This window comes from Macaca fascicularis, chromosome 9 (assembly GCF_037993035.2).
Source record: "Macaca fascicularis isolate 582-1 chromosome 9, T2T-MFA8v1.1".
Lineage (NCBI taxonomy): Eukaryota > Metazoa > Chordata > Mammalia > Primates > Cercopithecidae > Macaca > Macaca fascicularis.
In genome coordinates this window covers 123332888-123355917 of record NC_088383.1, presented here as the reverse complement: position 1 = coordinate 123355917, position 23030 = coordinate 123332888, and the positions used below count along the sequence as shown (strand labels likewise).

Sequence of the window (23030 nt, the reverse complement as noted above, 5' to 3'; positions counted from 1 at the left end):
TCAGAGTTTTAATTGATTACAATTGCATAGTAGATTCCTAAGTGGGTAAAATCATGCTTTACTTACCCAGTCCCCTTCTGCTGACTGCTAAACAGCCCTTGAATGAATATTCTAATGCATGTAACATTCTTCCCCACACCTGCCCTTTTTTGAGACAGGGTCTCTGTTGCCCAGGCTGGAGTGCAGTGGCATGATCTCAGTTCATTGTAACCTTCGTCTCCTGGGCTCAAGCCATCCTCCCACCTCAGCCTCCCAAGTAGCTGGGACTGTAGGTGCATACCACTATGCCCAGCTAATTTTTGTATTTTTTGTAGAGATGGGGTTTTGCCATGCTGCCCAGGCTGGTCTCGAACTCCTGAGCTCAAGTGATCCACCTGCCTCGGCTTCCCAGAGTGCCAGAATTACAGGCGTGAGCTACCACGCCTGGTCCCTTCTCTTTTTAAAAAACTAGCCAGACTGCTGTCTGAGAAGCCTGTGTTAAATTACATTGTCACCTGTCATCTAAGAGTTCAGGGTTCCATCCTGGGTAATACTGCTATTTTCAGTCTTATTTAATAGGTATAAATTATACACTTTTACATTAAGCCATAAAGAGAAGTAGTGTCACACGACTTTTAAAGAAAACTGATATTAAAATATTTAAAATGTTGTTTTTAGAAACATTAAAACACATTTTCATTGGCACTGTTGCTAGAATAACTATTGCAGGGGCCTCATCCCATTTTTCTATATTCTAATTCAAATGTGCTTCTTAGTAAAATCAAATGTGCTTCTTAGTAAAATCAAATGTGCTTCTTAGTAAAATCAACAATATTTTATGTAGCTATACAGACAGGTGAAAGGGCTTCTGGATTCTTCTGCCAAGACTTAGGGGCCTCTGGGCTGGTCCTCTTCTGAAGGGTGTCATGGGAATGAAGGCAGAGTGTCATTCAGCCCGACTCAAGGGGAAAGAACAAGGACTGCCATGCAGAAGTCAGGGAAATAGATGCTGAGTCCATTTCCTAACTGATAGGGCTGCCGGGAATGGGAGTATCCAGTGATCAGGAGACAGTGAGCCCTCCCCGGGAAATTCGGGCAGAACATCAAGGTTATGGTAGACAGGATTCCTGTGCCAGGTGTTGGACTGAAATCCTGAGGTTCCCTTTCCTCCATGCCCTGCTTTTCAGGGATAGATGGATGGATGAATAGAGAGATAGACAGATAGATCGATCAATCGATAGACAGATGAACTGATTGACTGATTTATTCACACATTTGTTTTGTCCTTGAATAGAGCAGTGGGACCTGGGAACAGAGCCACTCTTGCAGGGTGGTGGGGACAGAAACTAGAAACTGAGGTGGGTGGGGTATACGTAGAATCGTGCATGATGTGTGCTCTGATGAGTTTTGGGATTCTTTTGAAATGACAAGAGTAAGGGTTTAAGTTAGAAACGAGTAAAAGGAGCTACATTTGTGCCAGGAGGTATTAGGGAAGGAAGGCAAGCAGTGTCTATGGAGGATATGAGTGGAGGTTTGAAAAAGGGCTCTGACTAGGAGAGGGTATTTGGGAGGAAGAAGGTGGCCCCTTTGCCCACAAAGTATTTCCTGCCGTGGTTTATTTGGACTTTTATTTTGGAGGAGCCACAGCCCCTTCCCCAGATCTAGGACTGAGCCACGCCCAGCCAGGCCGGTGGCCATTAGAGGCCTGCCTTGCACACAGCTCAGGTGGAGTGCAGGTGGCGTTCTCTTCCTCCTGAGCCCTTGGAATGCCAGAGGCCAGGCCTGGGAGAACCTGGCAGCATCCCACCCCACGCCCTTCATCTTTAATTTGAGGAATTAGAGGCTGTGAGTAGGAGAACCGGCCTTGTCAAGAGCAAACAGTTGGTCTGTGGGGCAGTGTCTTCTCAGGGTTCCTGTGGACTTGGGAGTGACAGGATTTGAGAAGGAAAAGGGAGAGACTTTGGTTTTAAGTTATGTGTGTTTTGTGGCCAGAGGCAGCATCCAAGAAGCCTCGCTGAGGGGTTTGGGGGCAGGAAAGCCAGCCCTGGGATCTGGCTGGTGGCTGTGGGGTTGGTTTGAGGGCAGGGAGAGTCGGGGGCTGTGGTCTGGCCGCTGCTGCTCCTGCCTGCTGCCCTCCCCAGTGATGCTGCTTTGGGACCGTCCCCTGCCCCATGGGGCCCTGACTGAGCTGGTCTTCCTTGCAGAGGACGGAGAGGCTGTGAGCAGCTCCTACGAGTCCTACGATGAAGAGGACGGCAGCAAGGGCAAATCGGCCCCCTACCAGTGGCCCTCACCGGAGGCTGGCATCGAGCTGATGCGCGATGCCCGCATCTGCGCCTTCCTGTGGCGCAAGAAGTGGCTGGGACAGTGGGCCAAGCAGCTCTGTGTCATCAAGGACAACAGGCTTCTGGTCAGTCTGCCTCACGTTGTCTTGTACCCCCGCTCCTCTCAAGGGAAGGGGCAGGGACAGGGAAGGAGGGGCAGGGACAGGGAAGGAGGGGCAGGGACAGGGAAGGAGGCGCAGGGACAGGGAAGGAGGGACAGGATGGTCCCTGACCTGAGAGGTTTCAAGTTTGTTTATATCAGGAGATTTTAACTTCTCCCTAACCTGAAATTGTATACAGGATTTTGTGTGTATGGATGAATGTACTTTTTCTGAACCAGAGAGGTCTAGTAGTTTCACCAGGCTCTCAAAGAGGGCTGTGACTACCACTGCCTCCCCCGTCTCCATCCCATCCTCCTCTTTGTGAGACAGATACATCTTTCTGTCCCCTGATCCTTTTTCATGTCCTGTCCACTGGAGTCCAGTCAGGCTCCTCCAGCCCAGCCCCAATTCTGGCTACTGTTTTTGTTGTTGTTGTTGTTGATGATGTTTTGTTTGTTTTTTGTTGTTGTTTTTGAGACACAGTCTTGCTCTGTCACCCAGGCTGCAGTGCAGTGGTGCGATCTTGGCTCACTGCAAGCTCTACCTCCTGGATTCAAGAGATTCTCCTGCCTCAGTCTCCTGAGTAGCTGGGATTACAGGCGCCCGCCACCACGCCCAGCTAATTTCTGTATTTTCAGTGGAGATGGGGTTTCACCATGTTGGTCAGGCTGGTCTTGAACTCCAGACTTTGTGATCCACCTGCCTCAGCCTCCCAAAATGCTGGGTTAACAGGCGTGAGCCACTGCGCCCGGCCCTTGCTACTGTTTTTATCTGTGCAGCATGAGAATGCTAGGTATCTTCTCAGAAACAACAATATTTTGAATAAGTGATTATAAGACCAGACCCAGCAAGGAACCAGATATTACTCTGACAACAGTCCTGTTTCCTGCTATTTTAAATTAAAATTCCCAGTTGCGTGTCCTGACTTGAAATTCCACGGAATTATTACAAACACCTTTTCTTGCTCCGTGCCAGTGTTATTTCAGGTAATCCTGTTAAGCAAGCCTGTAAGGTTTCCCCCATTTTACAAATAGGGAGCCAAGGGGTAAAGTATTTTCTCTGGTAGGGGAAGAGAATCCTTCCTTTCTTTGTTAACACATCATCTTCCTAACTAGGCAGAGAAGAAGCTTAGTGTTTGTGCCTTATGGATCCTTTACTCCAGAAGCCAAGCAAGCAATGCAGAGAGGTGGAGAAGGAGTGAAAGTCTGTCCACTTTGGAGAACTGAAAGGTGTCCACAAAGGACGTATTTTAGGGCCCCCCAGGCCTGGGGCAAGTTTGAACCATTTGGACAGCAGCATCCTGGAGCATCCTCGGCTGAGGCCAGTGAGAAGGAGGCTGGAGGGAGAGAGGGACAATCTGATGTGAAGAACAGGAGTTGCTGATATTTGAGGTTAAGGCTCCAGGCTGCTTCGGGGTGTCCAGCCTCTTAGTCTTGCTGGGTAAAGTCAGGCTCTTGGTGGGTCCTGCAATGTCCAGGGGCCCCTCCTTTGCAGACATCACCTCCGCCCGGCAGCCCTGGGAAAGTGGTATATTTTCTCTCTTTCCTTCCAGTGCTACAAATCCTCCAAGGACCACAGCCCTCAGCTGGATGTGAACCTGCTGGGCAGCAGCGTCGTTCACAAGGAGAAGCAAGTGCGGAAGAAGGAGCACAAGCTGAAGATCACGCCGATGAACGCCGATGTGATTGTGCTGGGTCTGCAGAGCAAGGACCAGGCTGAGCAGTGGCTCAGGGTGAGGGGGACACCGGACCACTTGGAGGGGCTCCTAGAGTTGTGGCCCCCAGCTTTTCTAAAGGGATGGATGATAGGGTCAGGGGTAGAAGATTTGTGATCCTTCAAGTTTGCAGGGCTTCCTGTGTTCTAAGTGGTAGTGATCTGTCTTCTGCAAATGGGTTACAGCATGCTGCTGCTAGGTCTGAATCCCCAGTAGCCCGGACTTGGGTGCAGTTGAAATCCATTCCCCTTTTTGCCTGTAGTGAGGCATCCCCCACCTACTTATTTATTTATTTACTTACTTACTTACTTACTTACTTACTTACTTATTTTGAGACGGAGTCTCGCTCTGTTGCCCAGGATGGAGTGCAGTGGTGTGATCTCTGCTCACTGCAAACTCTGCCTCCCGGGTTCATGCCATTCTTCTGCCTCAGTCTCCCGAGTAGCTGGGATTACAGGCACCCGCCACCACACCTGGCTAATTTTTTGTATTTTTAGTAGAGACAGGTTTTACCGTATTAGCCAGGATGGTCTCAATCTCCTGATCTCACGATTCGCCTGCCTCAGCCTCCCAAAGTGCTGGGATTATAGGCGTAAGCCACCGCACCCGGCTCCCCCACCTCCTTATTAAAAAAGAATACATGTCGCTGTAATTTGCCATGTATTTGCCATAGACCAAGGACTATTAGCAACTTTAACCCATGTAACCACACTGGGGATGGCTGGGGAATGTTAATGTCCCCATATTACAGGAGTGGTGATTAAGGCTCGAAGGGTGGAGGTGATGGATCCAAGTCATCTGCCAAGTGGTGGCAGCATTGGTTCTCAGGCCTAGGCCCGTCTGATACAGTGCTGTGCCTCCTGCCACCGCAAATGCTTGTGGTCCACTCTGCCCACGCTTCCCCGGGTGTGATGATGATGAGCCACTTGGGGAGGGGCTTGCCTGCCCCAGGTGAAAGCTGGGCTTGATGCTTCCAGCAGGTGTAAAGTTTGCAACAGGAATGGATCCCCAATTCCAGAGGGACCTCCAAACCCAGCAGGGACCCTGGTGAGGCCAGCAAGAGCCAGAGCAGCCCTTCCCCTCCTTCCTGCTGCCCCCTCTCCCATCACAACCACTTCAGCACAGGAGCATTCTATCTACCCTGCACCCCACCCCACTCCACCTGCCACCCACCTAAATGTAACCACCTTGGCCAGCCTGTCAGAAACAGATCTGGACCGCCTCAGCAAAACATGACCAAAATGTACCCACCTGAGGCACTGGTCCATCCCTAGGTTGAGTACCCTAGATTTGGAGCAGGCAGGCTGTTTTTGTAAACCCACTAATTGTTTTAGAAATGCCAGGCCTGGCCTAACCAAGCTTCTAGAAGGTGCTGACAGGTATCTCAGTCTTTACTGCAAAATCTTCAAGTGGTGCAAGACAGTAGCATGTAGAAAAGGAAAGGCCAGTGCATACACAGGTTTGTGGCTTGGCTTCACAGATCTCCAGGTGGGGTGGGGTTCCTGAGAGAGCTAACAAGCTCTGAAAGGCCAGCCCTGGGCATTTAAGAGCCAGGGCTCTGAGTTCAAATCCGGGCTTCACCCCTTTTTAGCTGAGTGATTTGGGACTGGATTCTTTAATGTGCACAAAGTGCTTAGCACTGTGCCTGGTACATGCTGAGTGCTCCATGAAACCTGGATACTACAGATAAGACCACTGAGGCCCAGAGGGAGTGGGGGGCTTGTCCTGGGCTGCAGAGCTGATTAGGACCCAGAGCTCTGGGCTGTTGGTTTCTTACCCCAGTCTCCTGGCTCCTATCCCTCCCCATCCTCACCCACTACACACACACACTCATTTGCACACATATATGCACACATGCACATTCATGTATACATTTGTATACACATAGACAAATGCACATGTATGCACATTTGCATGCACATTTATGTTCATGCATGCATTGTGCATGCGTGTGTACACACACACACACACACACACACACACACACACTGCTCTTGCTCCCAGTTCCCCACTCTGTTTCTCTGACTGCTCAGATCCACTGATCCTCTCCCTGCCCCCCGGCTTCCCTCCCTAAACTCTCACGCCCTCTTCCTGAGACCCCTGGCCCCACAGCCTCTGCTGGTGGTTTCAAAGACAAGAACGCTTTCAGAAAGCACAGACTTTCTGTGTCTGGCCTCCACAGAGAGACCCTTTCCCCCTGCTCAGATAAGTGCAGAGATGGACTTGGCTGGAAATGCCTGCTCTGAGAAGCTGCCCACTCTTGCGTTTTGGCAGTAGGGGCTGGTCCGCCTGTCCGATGGGCTCTTCACCTGGCTGCACTGGGTTTGTGAACCCCATCTACCTTCCTTGGGCCTCTGTGTCCCAATCCTGCATACTCACACCCATGCCCAGGGTGAGACAGGTATATATGGCAGTAAACGGGAGCTGCTGACTATGGGACGAGGGTCCCAGTAAAGGAAGGCACAAGGCAGGGGTTTTCCGGGAAGCATGACCCTGCCCCCACCCCAGTCCTGAACTCCTGGCTTAGTGGCACTTTCCCTGGGCAGGGGCATCTGTGTATTTGGCCCAAGCTAATAGGGATGGTAATCGTGTGCCCGCGTACTTGATATACAAGTGCTCACAGCCGGTTCCTGGCAAAGGTATTGTCCCAGCTTACAGATGCAGTGGCTGAGGCTCGGACTCAATGTCACACAGGTGCCAACTCTAGTGCCTGCGCTCTTCCCTTGACACTGGGTTGCATATGCAGTGTGGACCACAGTCCCGAACTGGAGTTCTTGGGCTCTTCTGATTTGAAACCTGTTTCCACAAACTACTGTAGGCATAGACTGAAAGAGGAGAATCTTTGAAATCACTCTAACTAATTCTGCACCTCCAAAGGGCTTCCAGGTGGGCAGCGTGTTTCTGGTCACCCTTGGAGCTGCCCCGGGAAGAAGGGAGTGCTCCTGGCTCAGACGGAGGCAATGCTTTGCATAGTCAGAGCCACTGCTGACTTTCTGCATCTGCCCCCAGCCCAGGCTCCATTCCTCCAGCGGCCCAAACCCACCCACCCACCCTTTTCTGGACCCAGCCTCCCTCCCCAGAGTCTCACGCCCTCTTCCTGAGACCCCTGCCCCATAGCCTCTGCTCGGGGTTTCAAAGACAAGAACGCTTTCAGAAGGCACAGCCTCTCTGTGTCCAGCCTTTACAGAGAGACCCTCTTCTTCCACTGGTCACTGAAGCCAGTGAAGAGGCCCCTTCCCAGAGGAGGGTGGGTGGGTGGCGGCTGGCGAGTCGGGAGAGCCAGTGGGTCGTTGGAACAAGGCAGTTTGCAGGCCTGCTCCTCAGGCAGCGTGGAGACTCCGCAGAGTTGCCTGACCTCTGGAAAGCCAGAGGGACTGCCTAGCAAGGCAGTTGTTCGTCACATCTACAACAGAACAGTAGTCCTTCCTGGAGTGGTGGCAGGAAAGGGGCTCATGGAGCCCTGGGCTGTGGCTCTGGTCATCTTTGGCCTTTGCTGTCAAGGCCCCCCTTCACGTGCCCCTGAACGTGTGGGACCTGCAGAAAGGAGCCTAAAGGACGAGCCCTCCCCACTGCAGCCCTGCCCAGCAGGGTCCGGGGCCACATGCAGGCCTTGGGGCTGGGGTAGGGGTCCTCCTCCTCGGAAATTCTTCTTCTCTCTCACCTCCACCCGTTCTCTCCTGCCCTGCAGGGCCCCTGGCTTCGGCCTGGCTGTGAGTGCTGGCCGGAGGACCTCAGCCCCTGCTAACGGCTTCCCTCCTGCCTCAGGTCATCCAGGAAGTGAGCGGCCTGCCTTCCGAAGGAGCATCTGAAGGAAACCAGTACACCCCGGATGCCCAGCGCCTTAACTGCCAGAAAGTAAGCCTCTGCCCTGCCTGGAGGGAGAATCTCCTTCCATGTTTTCTCTAAAAATTAAAAGTGTAAAATTGGGAGCTTCGTTTTTATATTTCAGTCCAATTAACAAGAAACATACAATGCTTGAGGCCGGGCACGGTGGGCTCACGCCTGTAATCCTAGCACTTTGGGAGGCTGAGGCAGGTGGATCACCTGAGGTCAGGGATTCAAGACCAGCCTGGCCAATGTGGTGAAACCCTGTCTTTACTAAAAATACAAAAATTAGCCAGGCATGGTGGCGGGCACCTGTAATCCCAGCTACTCGGGAGCCTGAGGCAGGAGAATCGCTTGAACCCAGGAGGCGGAGGTTGCAGTGAGCCGAGATAGCGCCACTGTACTCCAGCCTGGGTGACAGAGGGAGACTCCATCTCAAAAAAAAAGAAAAAAAGGAAAAGAAACATACGCTGCTTGGAAAAGAGCAGCAATTCTAGCTTGGCAGGAAAATGTAGGAAACGGATACAGGCCTAAAATACTTTCTTGCTTGTGGGTGCTGGGGGTGGGCAGGTGGGGGGATGGGGGAAGCTTTATTGGAACAAAAGTCACTTTGGCCTGCATTCTTAAATAGGGAGATTGATTTTATGAGGCACTTCCTTCCCCCTTATTCCTCAGTAGGGCCTCTGGGTCTGGGGTACTGTCTCAAGGCTGATTGCAACCAAAGGGCTGTAGTGCTCATTTGCATGGTGCTTTGGGGGAGCTTTGGGCTTAAAGGTCAAGGCTGAAGAAGTTGAATTAGGTTCTGGCCAAAAGGAGGATTGTCACCTGTGGGGTCACATTTCCTGTCGCTGAGCACCTGCAGGTAGGTGTCCTGAAGTGTGGACACACACAGAACAGTCAGAACGTCACTGTGGCTGCTCTTGGGGTCCCCACCCTGGCAGGGGGGAAAACGAGGCACACAGAGGGCTGGAGCAGAAAGGAGGCTACTTACTCTCCAGAAGGCACAGGTCATCCCACATGGAGAAATAGCCCACAGTCCCTCCAGATTCCAGAGTGACTCAGGAGGGGCCATTTTTCATCGTCTCATGTATTCCTTGGCCACTGACAAGAAAACAAAAGTTGGAACGAATTTGGGTTTTCTTCACATTGGGGTGAGAATCAAGAGCTGTCCCTAAAGATTCGGCATGCAGTGCTTCACTGGCCAGGGACTGCTGGCCCTGGACCCTGCCTAAGGCCGGTCCTGTTGCTTGGGAGGCTGTCAGCTTGTTTTCTAGAGGTCTGGAGTCGGTGATGCTCTGAACGCAGCTTGATTGGAACGTTCTGAGGGTTTCATGTTCTAACAGCAGCAGCTGCTATACTTTTCTAGGGATCATCTTGAGTCCCCAACAGCCCTGTGAGCAGATGGGGATGTCACCCCCATGTGACACCTGCAGAGTGAGGCTCAGAGAGGCTCATGTCACTCGGGCACCGGCCTGGCAGCAGAATGCTCCGGCCAGGACTCAGATCACATGGTCTGCTCCTGTGCAGACGAACCAGCTCGCGTTGCTAGAACAGTCAGCTCTCAAAAGACTTCTTCACGCTCTCAGTATGAGTGGTTGCTAGCTTGACAGCCAACGCCATTGGGGATGCACTCTAATGCCACCCATGAGCAACCTGCTTGCCCTGCCCAGTGGCTACAGGGTCGCCGTCACATCAGGTTGAACAGCCATTTGGAAGTTGGGCCAGTGTCCTACCAGCGACCTGGATTCTGCCGTTTAGGTGGCCGGCAGGGGTTTGCTCAGGCATATAACCTCTGGCATACAACGAACAGCCATCTATTATTTTCCCTTAAATTGTGGTCTCCAAGGTAACTGTTCCCAGCCAGTGATCTCCATTCATGTCTCTTTTGTCCATAGCCAGATATAGCTGAGAAGTACCTGTCAGCTTCAGAGTATGGGAGCTCCGTGGATGGCCACCCTGAGGTCCCAGAAACCAAAGACGGTAACATCGTGTGATCGGGAGGGGAATGGTGTCCCAGGCTGTGAGACTGGGCTGTCAGGCTCAACCCTAATGGGTTTTAGCAGCTGGTTCTACCATGGCCTCCCATTAATAAACTACTTGGAAATACTGCTAATAGATCCAGGAAAAAGGGAGACACAGCCAAATTGAAGTTAAGCTTCATGAAATGCTGGGGATAGAATGTTCTTCCATCTCTTCTTGTTTGCTAACCCTATTTCAAATCTCTTTGAGCCAGTACAGTCTGTAAAGATTCTCAAGTGGTTGTATGTTCTTTAAGAAGTCTGTGTACACCTCTTGAATGTGTGACTTTAAAGACACCTGACTCTGGCCTGCGGCTCCTGGTTTGGGGAGATGTATGTGTGTGCATATGTGTGCGCATATGTAGCGGGGAGGGATGGGTGGATGGAGTGGAAATGGGTTTGCTATTTTTTCCATCTCTCATGGGCACGCGGGTGGACCACGTGCAATACCAATTGCTTTGTGTCTCATCTTGACAGTCAAGAAGAAATGTTCTGCTGGCCTCAAACTGAGCAACCTAATGAATCTGGGCAGGAAGAAATCCACCTCACTGGAGCCTGTGGAGAGGTCCCTCGAGACATCCAGTAAGAATTGTAGCTACCTCCGGGACCAGAGGCTCATTCCCTGGGCTGGAGGCTGCAGGAAGGCGAGCTCGGACAGTGAAGGCAGGGGGTTTTAGGTCTTTCGTAAACATCTCTAGGGATGGAGAGCCTGCAGCTGTCAGGTTCCCATCTGTTGTTACTGCAGGCAGTTCTTTATGCCTGATCCAACTCTCTCTTGCTGCATTGTTGGGGCCTTTGTGGAAGTGAAGGGTAACTGATTGGTGTCCTCCTAGAATTCTTTTAAAAATGATGTTCATTTGATCTATATTTACAGGGTATGGCAGGGACCGTGTTAAAAGGGGACCAAGCAGAAGGATGGCAGGCACAGTACTGAGAGCTCACAGCCTGCCTGAGGGAGGTGATGATTTTATACCCATAAGCATGCACTGTGCCATCTTCGTAGCTATCGGGACTCAGGGACAGAGAGAACTTTTCTTGCCCTGTGGGCAGAGATAGCTTTGTGGACCTGAGCCTTGAGGGGCGTGTAGGAGTGGAATGGTACCTGTGGACAGGAGCAGTGACTCTGAGATGGGAACAGCCGAGACCATGAAGGGGACAATGAGATCCCTGTACTGGTGCAGAGGGTATGGGTGCGGGACAGAGGTCATCTCTACGGCCTTCGCTCATACTTGGGGAAACTGAGGCTAGGAGGAGTGACAAGCCTTTCCTGGGAAATATCTTGGGGTGGGCCTGGTATCTTGATCCCCAAGCTGGTCCCACATTGGAGGTCATCCTTCCTGGGGCCTGAAGGCCATTGTCCCATCTCTGGGTTCCCTTCCTGAGTCCCAGCTGAGTTTTCTTGTGTTCTGAGGTTGGCAGGGTGCTGGGGGGGGGCTAGGAAGGCAGTAGACAGGGCTGTATCTTTGCATTCTCCTGCTTCTCCAGCCAGGGTGCCAGGCAGTGGCCTCAGGGGGCATGATGTTTGGCCTGGGAGCCCGGTCCCTATGAGTCACTGTTTAAGAGATGTGGCTGGGTTATTGCTGGATGTCTACTCCGCAGTGAAGCATGCTCCCTGTGGCTAGGGGAGGACTGGGAGAACCACAGCTGCTCTCCTTCCCAGGACTGGGGCTGCTTAACACATCTGAGATCCCACCTCTCATGATCCAAAGTTCTCTTCAGTCCAGAGGATTGTGATGGGTGTGTGGCATCTCTGTCCTGGTCTCTAATTCTACCACTTTGTGTTAATATGGCTTGGCAATATGCATGATCCCCACTGTGTATCCAGCACTGGGCCAGGCAGGAAGGTAGCTGTGCACTTTCACTCTATTGCCTGGTTCAGCAGGCCAAAGCTCAGGGCAGCTTCCAGTCCCTTAGGACACGGAAGGTGTCTGATGGGTTCTGAAGCTGAGATTCTGGGGGGACACTAAGGAAGCCCAGAGGCGGTGCCAGCCCAGGACACACCTGGACACCCATGCCCTCCTGTCCCCACATCCCCTCCTGTTCCCGCATCCCCTCCTGTCCCCGCGTCCCCTCCTGTGCCCACGTCCCCTCCTGGATCTGCAGCCCCAACCCCTCCTGCACCTGCATCCCCTCCTGCACCTGCGTCCCCTCCTGCAGCCCCGCTCCCTCCTGCATCTGCGTCCCCTCCTGCATCCGCGTGCCCTCCTGCACCTGCGTCCCCTCCTGCATCTGTGTCCCCTCCTGCATCTGCATCTCCTCCTGCAGCCCCGCTCCCTCCTGCATCTGCATCCCCTCCTGCATCCGCGTGCCCTCCTGCATCTGCGACCCCTCCTGCATCCGCGTGCCCTCCTGCATCTGCATCCCCTCCTGCATCTGCATCCCCTCCTGCATCTGCATCCCCTCCTGCATCTGCATCCCCTCCTGCATCTGCAGCCCCTCCTGCATCTGCAGCCCCTCCTGCAGCCCCGTCCCCTCCTGCATCTGCATCCCCTCCTGCAGCCCTGTCCCCTCCTGCATCCGCGTCCCCTCCTGCATCTGCGTCCCCTCTCCATCTGCGTCCCCTCCTGCAGCCGCGTCCCCTCCTGCAGCCCCGTCCCCTCCTGCAGCCCCGTCCCCTCCTGCATCCGCGTCCCCTCCTGCATCCGCGTCCCCTCCTGCAGCCCCGTCCCCTCCTGCATCCGTGTCCCCTCCTGCATCCCCGTCCCCTCCTGCAGCCCAGTCCCCTCCTGCAGCCCAGTCCCCTCCTGCATCTGCACTTCCTCCTGCAGGTTACCTGAATGTGCTGGTGAACAGCCAGTGGAAGTCTCGCTGGTGCTCTGTCAGGGACAATCACCTGCACTTCTACCAGGACCGGAACCGGAGCAAGGTGGCCCAGCAACCCCTCAGCCTGGTGGGTTGCGAGGTGGTCCCAGACCCCAGCCCCGACCACCTCTACTCCTTCCGCATCCTCCACAAGGGCGAGGAGCTGGCCAAGCTTGAGGTACCACCGGCCTGCGGGGCAGGGAGCAGGGTCAGCCAGGGTGTGGCAGTGGTGGCTGTTTGCTGCCAGTCTCTGGGACTGTAATCCTACCAAGGGAGAATCAATGTCCCCACGTGTTATTTTTCGTTTGCCTGAGATTGTTCGCATTTTTAAAAATTTCCATTCCTTTTCTGACCTCAGGGTGGTTGCATTATAGGAGTGGAACCATGCGCTACTTCCTGCACTTGGGGCAGGAGGAGTATTTTTAACTCCCTGAGCTACTGGAAAAAAGCTGCTGGGGATTCAAAGTGGGTGCTGTTTTGTTTGGGTGTCACCAGCTGGGAGAGCCTCTAGGCCCAGTACATAAAAACCACACAGTTAGAGCTTATCTGGGGGAAAAAATTCACTTTGTGATACAATTACATTCCTCTCACTCCCCATCCTGTTTGATATGATGTTACATTTACCAAATTAAGAAGTGATATAATGCCTTGCAAGCTGCTGCAAGCGGAGACTGAGTCCCTTCCACGCATGGAAGCACCCACTTGCCCGTGAATGCTCCTTCACTTAGTCTTTGATGAGGAGGTCCTCATTCAAACTTCGCTCCAATCCTGCCCTCTGGTGGCTGAAAGACCCACATCTCAATTGCTTCCCAGGGTCTAGCTTATAGCTTATATTTGTCCATTCAGCTGTTCCCCATCAACAAACATCTCCTCAGCACAGGAATATGGTGGACAAGAGCAATATGGGCTCCCTGTCCTTGTGGCACTTACGTCCTAGTTTGGGAGCGTGATGTTATTCAGCAAATCACCCAACTGATCGCTGAGCTTCAATGACTGGAAAGAAGTGGGGAGGGTGCTATAGATTTGTACTGGGGGCTGGGTGACAGGCTGGGAGCAACAGAGCCCTGATGGCTTTCAGGGGAGGGCAGCAAGCTCAGATCGGGGTTCTGAGATGCTTCCTCTGGCTACTGGGGTGGGAGTGGATGGAAGGGGGCAAGAAGGGACCTGTTAGGAAGCTGTCACAGCTGTCCAGGGCAGAGACGCAGCCTGGACTAGGGGAGGCCCATGAAAAGCTGTATTTAGAATCCAGTTGAAACTAAGTGGGGGTTGGGCATGATGGCTCACGCCTGTAACCCCAGCACTTTGGAAGGCCACGGCGGGTGGATCACCTGAGGTCAGGAGTTTGAAACCAGCCTGGCCAACATGGTGAAACCCTGTCTCTACTAAAAATACAAAAATTAGCTGGGGGTGGTGGGGCACCTGTAGTCCCAGCTACTTGGGAGGCTGACACAGGAGAATTGCTTGAAGCCGGGAGGCAGAGGCTGCAGTGAGCCAAGATCCCGCCACTGCGCTCTAGCCTGGGCCACAGAGCGAGATTCTGTCTTAAAAAAAAAAAAACAAAAAACTGTGAAAAAGAAATCAGCTAAATGTCAAATTCTGCTCATCGCGACCTCTTTGGTGAAGAGAATGTAGCAGCAAAAGTGATGGAGTTATGGGTTATACCAAAGGGAGCTGATTTTCCTCATGAAAATAAACCTATAGCTTTGATTAAATGGGCAGTTTTTTCTTATTTTAAAGAAACAATGTTGACATTTTAACTGAGGTACCCAATGGATGAATTTGATGAGAATGCATTGTCCCCTGGGGAAAAATATACCAAATTCACTGGGATTTTGATCACAGTTTAGCAGCTGAGCTAGTGTAAGGCACTTAAAAGTTGTCCCGACTTTACTGAAACCACGAACAAAAATAAATTTGAATGTTATTTCTTAGGGATCCAGGGAGTCTTGTTGTATGTGGGATTAAGGTGATGACATGCATCGTTCATAAAATACAAGTGTCAACTTAAAAGACAATTTTTTAATCATTTTAAAAACTAACAGGTGATCACTAACAATTTTTAATAGTGATCACCTGGTAATAAGTTTTCACCTCCTAAAAACACAATGTATATAAATCTCATATGGCCCTTGGGACAAAAATCCACAGCATTACTGAGGTGGCATCAAGATGTCACTGACGGAAATGTGATTTGGGGCCATTGGGGGGTGAGTAGGCTGGTGAGCAGGAAGGGCATGGCCCTGGGCTGTTACAGAGGCTTTCGTGGGTGGGCTCTGGGGTAGGGGTGCGGTCATGGCCTGGTGGGGAGGGGCTGGCACCAGGCAGCACAGCCCGGCCCTGCTCATGTCTCTCTTGGCCTCGTTCCAGGCCAAGTCTTCTGAGGAAATGGGCCACTGGCTGGGTCTCCTGCTCTCCGAGTCAGGCTCCAAGACAGACCCAGAAGAGTTCACCTACGACTACGTGGATGCCGATAGGGTTTCCTGTATTGTGAGTGCGGCCAAAAACTCCCTCTTGTGAGTAATTTGGACCCTTCCTCTGTATACTCTCCTATTCCTGGCCATGCTGCAGGCCCTGGGTCAGCCGGAGTCGGGGGCAGCAGAGAGCACAGGGTCCCACCCCTCTCTACCCAGCAGCAGGAAGATGCGAAGCCAAGGAGCAGCCCTCGGGGAGGCCCGGCCAATGGCCAGGAGCTGAGCTAAGAGCAAGGAGCCGAGCCAGGCTTCAGGCCCCAGGGGCGGCTTTGGCATCCTCGGCAGCAGTTAGACTTTCCAGCTCCTCCGGGCAGAGCTGTCCCTTTTCCTGACCTCCTACTTGTCCTTCCAGTGAATCCCTCACTGGGTCTCCAGCACACCCTGGAGAAAAGCAGGTCAGGGGGTGGTGCTTCTGTTTCCAGATGAGCAAACGGGCTGAGGGAGAGGCGTTTTTTGGTCAGGGTGGTAAAGCCAGTCTCGTGGAAGCCGGCCGAGCCACTGAAACAATCAGTTTTCTCATGGACCAGACAGGGATAGTGTGGCGGGCGCCACCTCAAGTGTATTGTGAAGATGAAATGAGAAGGGGTTTTTTGTTGTGGTTGCTGGAAGGAGATCCTAGAAGGGAGGAATTGGGGAGAAGATGGCAAAGGGATCCTCCTAGAATGAGGCGTATGGGCAAGGGAAGGTTGTCTTTCTGGGAGGAAAATCTCGAACCAAGAATTCCAGGAAGAAGGCACTGGGAAAGAGGGAGGAGGTGCCCTCTGATCCATGGAGGTGGGTGTCCCAGATCTCTTGTGTGGCTACCACTTTCATGGCAACCACTCATCACTGGGAATCCTTGGAGCCTGGTGCTTTTGCCACCCTGCCCCGGGTGCTTCATGCATGCCACCTCGGCCTGTTTCCAGACTGATGCAGAGAAAATTCTCAGAGCCCAACACTTACATCGATGGCCTGCCTAGCCAGGACCACCAGGAGGAGCTGTATGACGACGTGGAACTGTCGGAGCTCACAGCTGCGGTAAGGACCTGGCCAGGCAGCCGCCTGGGACTCTCCAGCCCTCCTCCTGCAAACCTCAATCCCAGAGATCATTAGAGTATCCCTGAGATTGAGTGGGTTCTGAGTCACCTACCAGGCCATTAGTGCAGACACCTAAGTGCAACAAGACTGTCTCCTATATGTGAGGCTGTGCAGTCTGCTTGGCTTGGGGACTTATCTAGATGAAACACTGGTGAACCACTCTGGTCAGGGCTAGGGGTGTGGTGGTGGGATTGGGAGTGGAGGCACCAGTAGGCTTACCAGGCCCAAATCGACTGTCGAGTGGGATGATCACAGCGATGGCAGCTTCCACGTGCTGGGCACTGAACCCTGTGCTGAGCTGAGGACCTCCCACAGATGATCTCCTTGAACCCTAACCACCTTATGGGAAGGTGCTGCTCTTTACCTCTTTACAGATGAGGAAATAAGGTTCAGGGAATTTAAGTGCTCTGTCTGGGTCTTCCACCTTGAGTGACATATCTAGGACTCAACCAGTGGCCCCCACCAGGAGGGAGGGAGATCTCTTGGACCATTGTGAGGTGGGCACCAGAGCTGTGAGGCAGGGCTGGTACCCCCTCCACAGCTGAGGGAGTGGAGGTAATGGTGAATGCCCCAGACTCTCTCTCTTCTGCAGGTAGAGCCTACCGAGGAAGCCACCCCTGTTGCAGATGACCCAAATGAGAGAGAATCTGACCGAGTGTACCTGGACCTCACACCTGTCAAGTCCTTTCTGCATGGCCCCAGCAGTGCCCGGGCCCAGGCCTCCTCCCCGACGTTGTCCCACCTGGACAATGCGACTGAGGCCCTCCCTACAGACCCAGGCCCAGGTCCCACCCCAGATGAGCCCTGCATAAAGTGTCCAGAGAACCTGGGGGAACAGGTACAGGCCCTCCCCTGCAGGAAAGCCAGACCACCTTCCCACGCCCCTTCAGCCCGCTGAGCCAGGTCTGCTTTCCCCCACAGCAGCTGGAGAGTTTGGAGCCAGAGGAGCCTTCCCTGAGAATCACCACCGTCAAAATCCAGACTGAACAGCAGAGAATCTCCTTCCCACCGAGCTGCCCCGACGCCGTGGTGGCCACCCCACCTGGCGCCAGCCCACCTGTGAAGGACAGGTTGCGCGTGACCAGTGCAGGTACTTGTGCTTGGGGAAGTTAGCCCGATTCCATCTGTATTAGTCAGGGTTCTCTAGGGGGAGAGAACTAATAGGACAGATGTACATATGAAAGGGCATTTATAAAGGAGAATTGACTCACACGATCACACAGTCAAGTCCCACAACAGGCCATCTGCAAGTTGAGGAGCAAGGAAGCCAGTAGTGGATCAGTCCAAGTCCCAAAGCCTCAAAAGTAGGGAAGCCGACAATGCAGTCTTCAGTGTGTGGCCAAAGACCTGAGAGCCCCTGGCAAACCACTGGTGTGAATCCAAGAGTCCAAAAGCTGAAGAACTTGGAGTCTGATGCTCGAGGGCAGGAAGCATCCAGCACAGGAGAAAGATGAAGGCTGGAAGACTCAGCAAGTCAAGTCCTTCCACGTTCTTCTGCCTGCTTTATTGTAGCCACGCTGGCAGCTGATTAGATGGTGCCCACCCAGACCGAGAGCGGGTCTACCTCTCCCAGTCCACTGACTCAAATGTTAATCTCCTTTGGCAACACACTCACAGACACTCCCAGCAACAATACTTTGCATCCTTCAATCAAGTTGACATATTAACCATCCTTTAGACATCCTTTACACACCATCCTTTTCAGATTAGGAAACAAGTTCAGAGAGGTAGAGGCCCCTGTCCAGGTCTGGCATCCAGCCTAGCAGGGCTTTGTGCCAAAGCCCCAGGTTCTATCCGAGCCAGTAGATTGGGGACAGCCCTCATGATCCAGTCGTGCTGACCTGGGGCTTCCCTCTCTGGGTCCGTAGAGATCAAGCTTGGCAAGAATCGGACAGAAGCTGAGGTGAAGCGGTACACAGAGGAGAAGGAGAGGCTTGAAAAGAAAAAGGAAGAAATCCGGGGGCACCTGGCTCAGCTCCGGAAAGAGAAACGGGAGCTGAAGGAAACTCTATTGAAATGCACAGGTAAGGGGCCTAAGGGGCACCCCCAGTGGGGAGGGACCCTCAGCTCAGAGGGCTGTTGTAGGCTTAACTTTTTGGCGGAAGATCTAGCTGTCACCTGCCTTCCCAATCAGTGGGCCCTGGCCCCTTCAACCCTTGGCCTAGGTGGGTGCTCCTTGTGTGTCCTCTTTGACACACAATCCTGTCTGAAAGGCCATTCTCCTGGACATAGAGAGAAAGCCTATGACAGAACATCAATAGGACCAGCAGGTCATTGTGAAAAGCTAGTTAAAGGCGTAAGTTTTGTGGATTATGCATAGGCCATAAGTATTTTATTGTCACTTAAATGCATATTCCTTGGCCCATCTTTTGAAGACCTGGCACTGCAGATTTTTTGAGCTCTGGTTGGCTGACTGGAGTCTCATGTCATCCTTCATGCATTAACTATACCTGTTAATGCATCAGCCTTCATTTCTTTAAAGTCAACAAAAACTTAAGACACTTGCCAAGAAGTATTTTAGATTATCTTCCAAATCACACTCATATCATTTGACAGCTATTTCCTGGCAATCTGCTGCATTTAAAATTTTAAAATTAAAAAAAAAATTGAGATGGGGTCTCACAATGTTGTCCAGGCTGGTCTAGAGCTCCTGAGCCCAAGGGACACCTGCCTTGGCCTCTCAAAGTGCTGGGATTACAGGTGTAAACCAGCTGCAACCTGCCTCTTCTAGAACCTTTTCAAAGTATTTGACTTAGTGTTCAAGGAGTAACTTTTTGTTTATTTAAATTGTAGAGGTGCATGAACAAGCATAAGCAGCAGTGCAGATTTGGGGACAAATTCAGCTGACTGGTGAGGGAAGGTCTTGAGAATGCAAAGTCACCCACTGGCTTTTTTTCTTTTTTTGAGACAGAGTCTCGCTCTGTTGCCCAAGCTGGCATGTAGTGGCATGATCTTGGCTCACTGCAACCTCTGCCTTCCAGGTTCAAGCGATCCTCCTGAGTAACTGGGATTAAAGGCACATGCCACCACGCCCAGCTAATTTTTGTATTTTTAGTAGAGACGTGGTTTCACCATGTTGGCCAGGATGGTCTCAAACTCCTGGTCTCAAGTGATCTGCCCACCTCAGCCTCCCAAAGTACTGGGATTACAGGTGTGAACCACCTCACCCAGCTTGAACTGTATTTTTTTAAACTCCAATCTTCAAAACATTATTGGTATATGTTTTCTTTTCCTTCTGTCTTTAGAGATGGTCCTTCAACAGCATCTATGAATTTTTCTTAAACAGTGGCCCTGTGCTCAGAACTCTGTGTGGTACATACGTGATACCATCCTTTCCTCCAGCGGTGAGCTTCTAGGATACAGGCCCTAGGCATCATTTCATGGTGTGACAGCAGCAACCCGAGAGGTTCAGGGTTAAGAGGAGGAGCCAGGGCTGAGGACTCCTCCTATGTTAGGCCTAGGGAAGTCAGAGGATTGAGGGAACTCGGTAGGGCAAGTCAAGCTGCCCAGCCCTCCTCCATGGGCCATGAATAAAGCCCCTCACCCTTTTGGGTCACTGTCAAAACAACCAAGAGTCTCTGAGAATCTACAAGAAGGGGCTTAAGCCTCAGACTCATGCCCTTTAGTGAAGCCAGAGCTCTCCTCCCCAAGAGCCTCCTAGCCTTTGCAGAATGCTAACTAGAGCAGGCCTGCAGGCTGCCCCGGCACACAGGCCCCCCACCCCCGGCTCTTAAGTGTTGGGGCCAGACCTGTGGTCCTTCTTGGGTGGTGAGGTATGTAGATCCTGCCTCCACCCAGCAGGGCTCCCTGGCCTGGGCCGAGATGCTGTTCTCTGAGGCCTGCATACTTCTCTCTCCAGACAAGGAAGTCCTGGCCAGCCTGGAGCAGAAGCTGAAGGAAATGGATGAGGAGTGCCGGGGTGAGGAGAGCAGGCGTGTGGACCTGGAGCTCAGCATCATGGAGGTGAAGGACAACCTGAAGAAGGCTGAGGCGGGGCCTGTGACACTGGGCACCACTGTGGACACCACCCACCTGGAGAACGTGAGCCCCCGCGTGAGTGCTGGAGCCACGGTCTCTGGGCTGCTTGTAGGGCTCCCTGGACATGGGTTGGGGCAGGTGGGTCACATCTCCCTCCCCTTGACTCAGTCCTTGCTCTCCTCCTGTAACCATAGCCAAAAGCTGTCACACCTGCCCCTGCCCCAGACTGTACCCCAGTCAACTCCGCAACCACACTCAAGAACAGGCCTCTCTCAGTCATGGTCACAGGCAAAGGCACTGTCCTCCAGAAAGCCAAGGTAAGTAGTCACTCCCAGTCTCCCTTGGGGCCAGCAGGAATGTCACTAAGATAGGGGCCCATCTTCTGACCCAGGTGGTGCTTTGTGGCTTTTGGCACCAGCTCTGAGCAAGGGCTTGGCACTCACCAGGGAGTGGCAGTGGCTTTGCCATGCCTTTGGCTCAGTCTTTCGCACTGACCAACCAGAAAGGTGCCTGCACTTGGTTCGCGTGTCCTTCCCTGTGAACTTGGGGATACTTCAGTTCTTACCCTCCACACAGTTACGGGTAGATTCCAGCAGGACAGCTGCAGCTCAGGGACAGATTATGACAGTTTTCAAATCAAAAAGTCAGTTACTCCACAGGACTTCTACCATTAAAACTAAAGAAACAGACTCACATAGGTGGTTTGAATTGTCCAAAGTTGACCACCCAACTAGTGGCAAAATTCTCAGCAAGTTGTAAATGAGGAATCCATGCTATGATGTAGTTTCTCCCTGAGGGTTAGTCAAAAAGTATCATTAATCATTTACTCATTTGTACACTAAAGAACATGCCTAGGGCTGCCTTTGGCAAACTCTGTTCTTTATTCCTATCCTGCTTACTTGCTGGAGATATTTGGAGGTGCTCACAACAATGGCTAACCAATAATTCCATGCAAGCATCTGAACCTCCACTCCCTTGTTGCTGTGGGAGACATCACTTACAGGCACTCGCTGTTGTGCCACAGTCTCAAAAATCTCTGAATAGGCACTCTAAGCAGTGATGAACATACAGGGTTTGAAACCTGTTTGTCACCTCTATGCCTAAAATAGTTTTTCTCACATTTTTTCTATGTATATCAAAGTTGCTACAGTGGATAACTAACTATCTTTTTTGTGGGGGGTGGGTGCTCATATTGGAATGGTACCCTAGGAATGGGAGAAGAAAGGAGCAAGTTAGAAAACAAGCTTCATCTGAAGACTCTCATGTCAATGTGGACCTTGGTGACAATCCTGCTTTGTTAAAGCAAAAACTCTGCAAAAGGGTGAGTCTGTTTAGAAGAAAAAGCAAAGACTGAGGTACTGTGAATGGCAAGCTTCAGCTAAGAGGAGGATCTGTCCCTTTTCAGAGCTAAAGGAAATAATACAACAAAAAGGATGCTTCTTTGGAGACCTAAGTATATTGGATGTAAACAAGACATTGTATTTAGGGATGTTGTGTGTTTCTTTTTTGAAGTTGTCATCAATTGCTTTACTAAGATTTTTAAATAGTAAAAACCTCATGTTTAGACTTTGGTGGAAGATGAATCAAGGAAGCAGGGCCCTGTCTTATGGGTCACCTGGCTTTGGTGAGTGAGAAGACCTAAACTCCTGGCCATCGTCTCTTATCCAATACTTAGCAGTTGGGGATTAAACCATCCTTGCCCTCAGTTCTCTCCAATATTACCAGGCCCAACTCAGTCTTCAGTGATTTTAAAAAGCATTGACATCCAGAAACAGTAATGGGGGAAAATATTTGGGACCAAGCTGAAGCACTGATCCCACTAAGTTAAATACTTCTTTCCAGTCTAAGGCAGGCCTGAATCAACTGTCTTTAAATAAAATTTTAAGTGATGCTGTATTATATATAGGAAAAAATGCTTAAAATCCTGTCATTTAGAAACAGTGAAAAGTGTCTTTTGAGATTAAACTGACTCTTTACCATAGGGAAAAATATTACTGTGTGTTTACAGATTCATTCCTGTGGTCAGGCCATTTTTAAGGGAAGAGTTATTTAATATAAATAGTCCCTGATTTTAAATTCTGTTTAATGATGTCCATTCCCCTTCCAAGAACAAAGTGGTGAATTTCGGTTAGGCTGGTCTCCCTCTTAAAATTGGCAGTGCTGTTCCTTGTGCTGCCCCTGTCTTTTCCTGATTTTTTTTTTTTTTAAACACACGTTGAAACATTTCATCTATTATCTCTGCCTCATTTCTGGGGGGTTGTGTATCAGTTCTCTAACACTTGTTCCTGAGAACTAAAGGTCTTTTTTTATTCTTATTTCCTCTCTCATAAACATTTGGTGACCTTTTACCAAGTGGTGAGTTAGATTTTTTTTTAAATAAAATGTTCATTGTATTTGAGGTTTTCCTTGTATTTCATGAAATGACTTGGGGCAGGGCCTGGGGGGTTCTCAAGGGAGGAAATGTTTTGGTTATTTACACACTGAACTACAAGATGGGGTCCTAGCAGGAAACTCAGCCTCCTTGAATCAAAGAGCATAGATAAGACTGAAAGCAAATTTTAGTAGTACAGTTAACAACATACCAAAGACACAGGAAACATCTGCAGAAATTGATCATATGTAAGTAAATGAAAAATCAGTACTCCCACAAGTTAAATATACTCCTAAAGAATTCTTGGGAAAAAAGAAACATACCAATACTGGGAAGGTTGCCTAAGTAGTAATTAAGGAAGTTTATAGCA

The 23030-nt window shown here is 51.2% G+C and overlaps 1 protein-coding gene across 50 annotated transcripts in view; it reads left to right on the top strand.

Annotated features, from left to right (window-relative positions):
* AFAP1L2 (actin filament associated protein 1 like 2) overlaps nt 1-22682 on the top strand; it is a 108156-nt gene extending 85474 nt beyond the window's left edge. For 9 of the 50 annotated variants that reach the window (XM_074002795.1, XM_045361594.3, XM_074002777.1 and 6 more), the window contains 14 exons: nt 2184-2389; nt 3957-4136; nt 7884-7973; nt 9839-9923; nt 10439-10543; nt 10836-10919; nt 12730-12941; nt 15131-15276; nt 16140-16251; nt 16904-17149; nt 17233-17401; nt 18180-18335; nt 20171-20364; nt 20484-20813. In XM_074002795.1, coding sequence (XP_073858896.1) covers nt 2184-2389; nt 3957-4136; nt 7884-7973; nt 9839-9923; nt 10439-10543; nt 10836-10919; nt 12730-12941; nt 15131-15276; nt 16140-16251; nt 16904-17149; nt 17233-17401; nt 18180-18335; nt 20171-20364; nt 20484-20660 — 2162 coding nt within the window. In that variant the 3' untranslated portion in view covers nt 20661-20813. Of the gene's footprint in view, nt 1-2183; nt 2390-3956; nt 4137-7883; nt 7974-9838; nt 9924-10438; nt 10544-10835; nt 10920-12729; nt 12942-15130; nt 15277-16139; nt 16252-16903; nt 17150-17232; nt 17402-18179; nt 18336-20170; nt 20365-20483; nt 20814-21498 lie in introns of those variants that run through there. The other 41 variants (XM_074002808.1, XM_074002798.1, XM_074002791.1 and 38 more) reach the window with 8 other exon arrangements.
* Nucleotides 22683-23030: the final 348 nt, after the last annotated feature.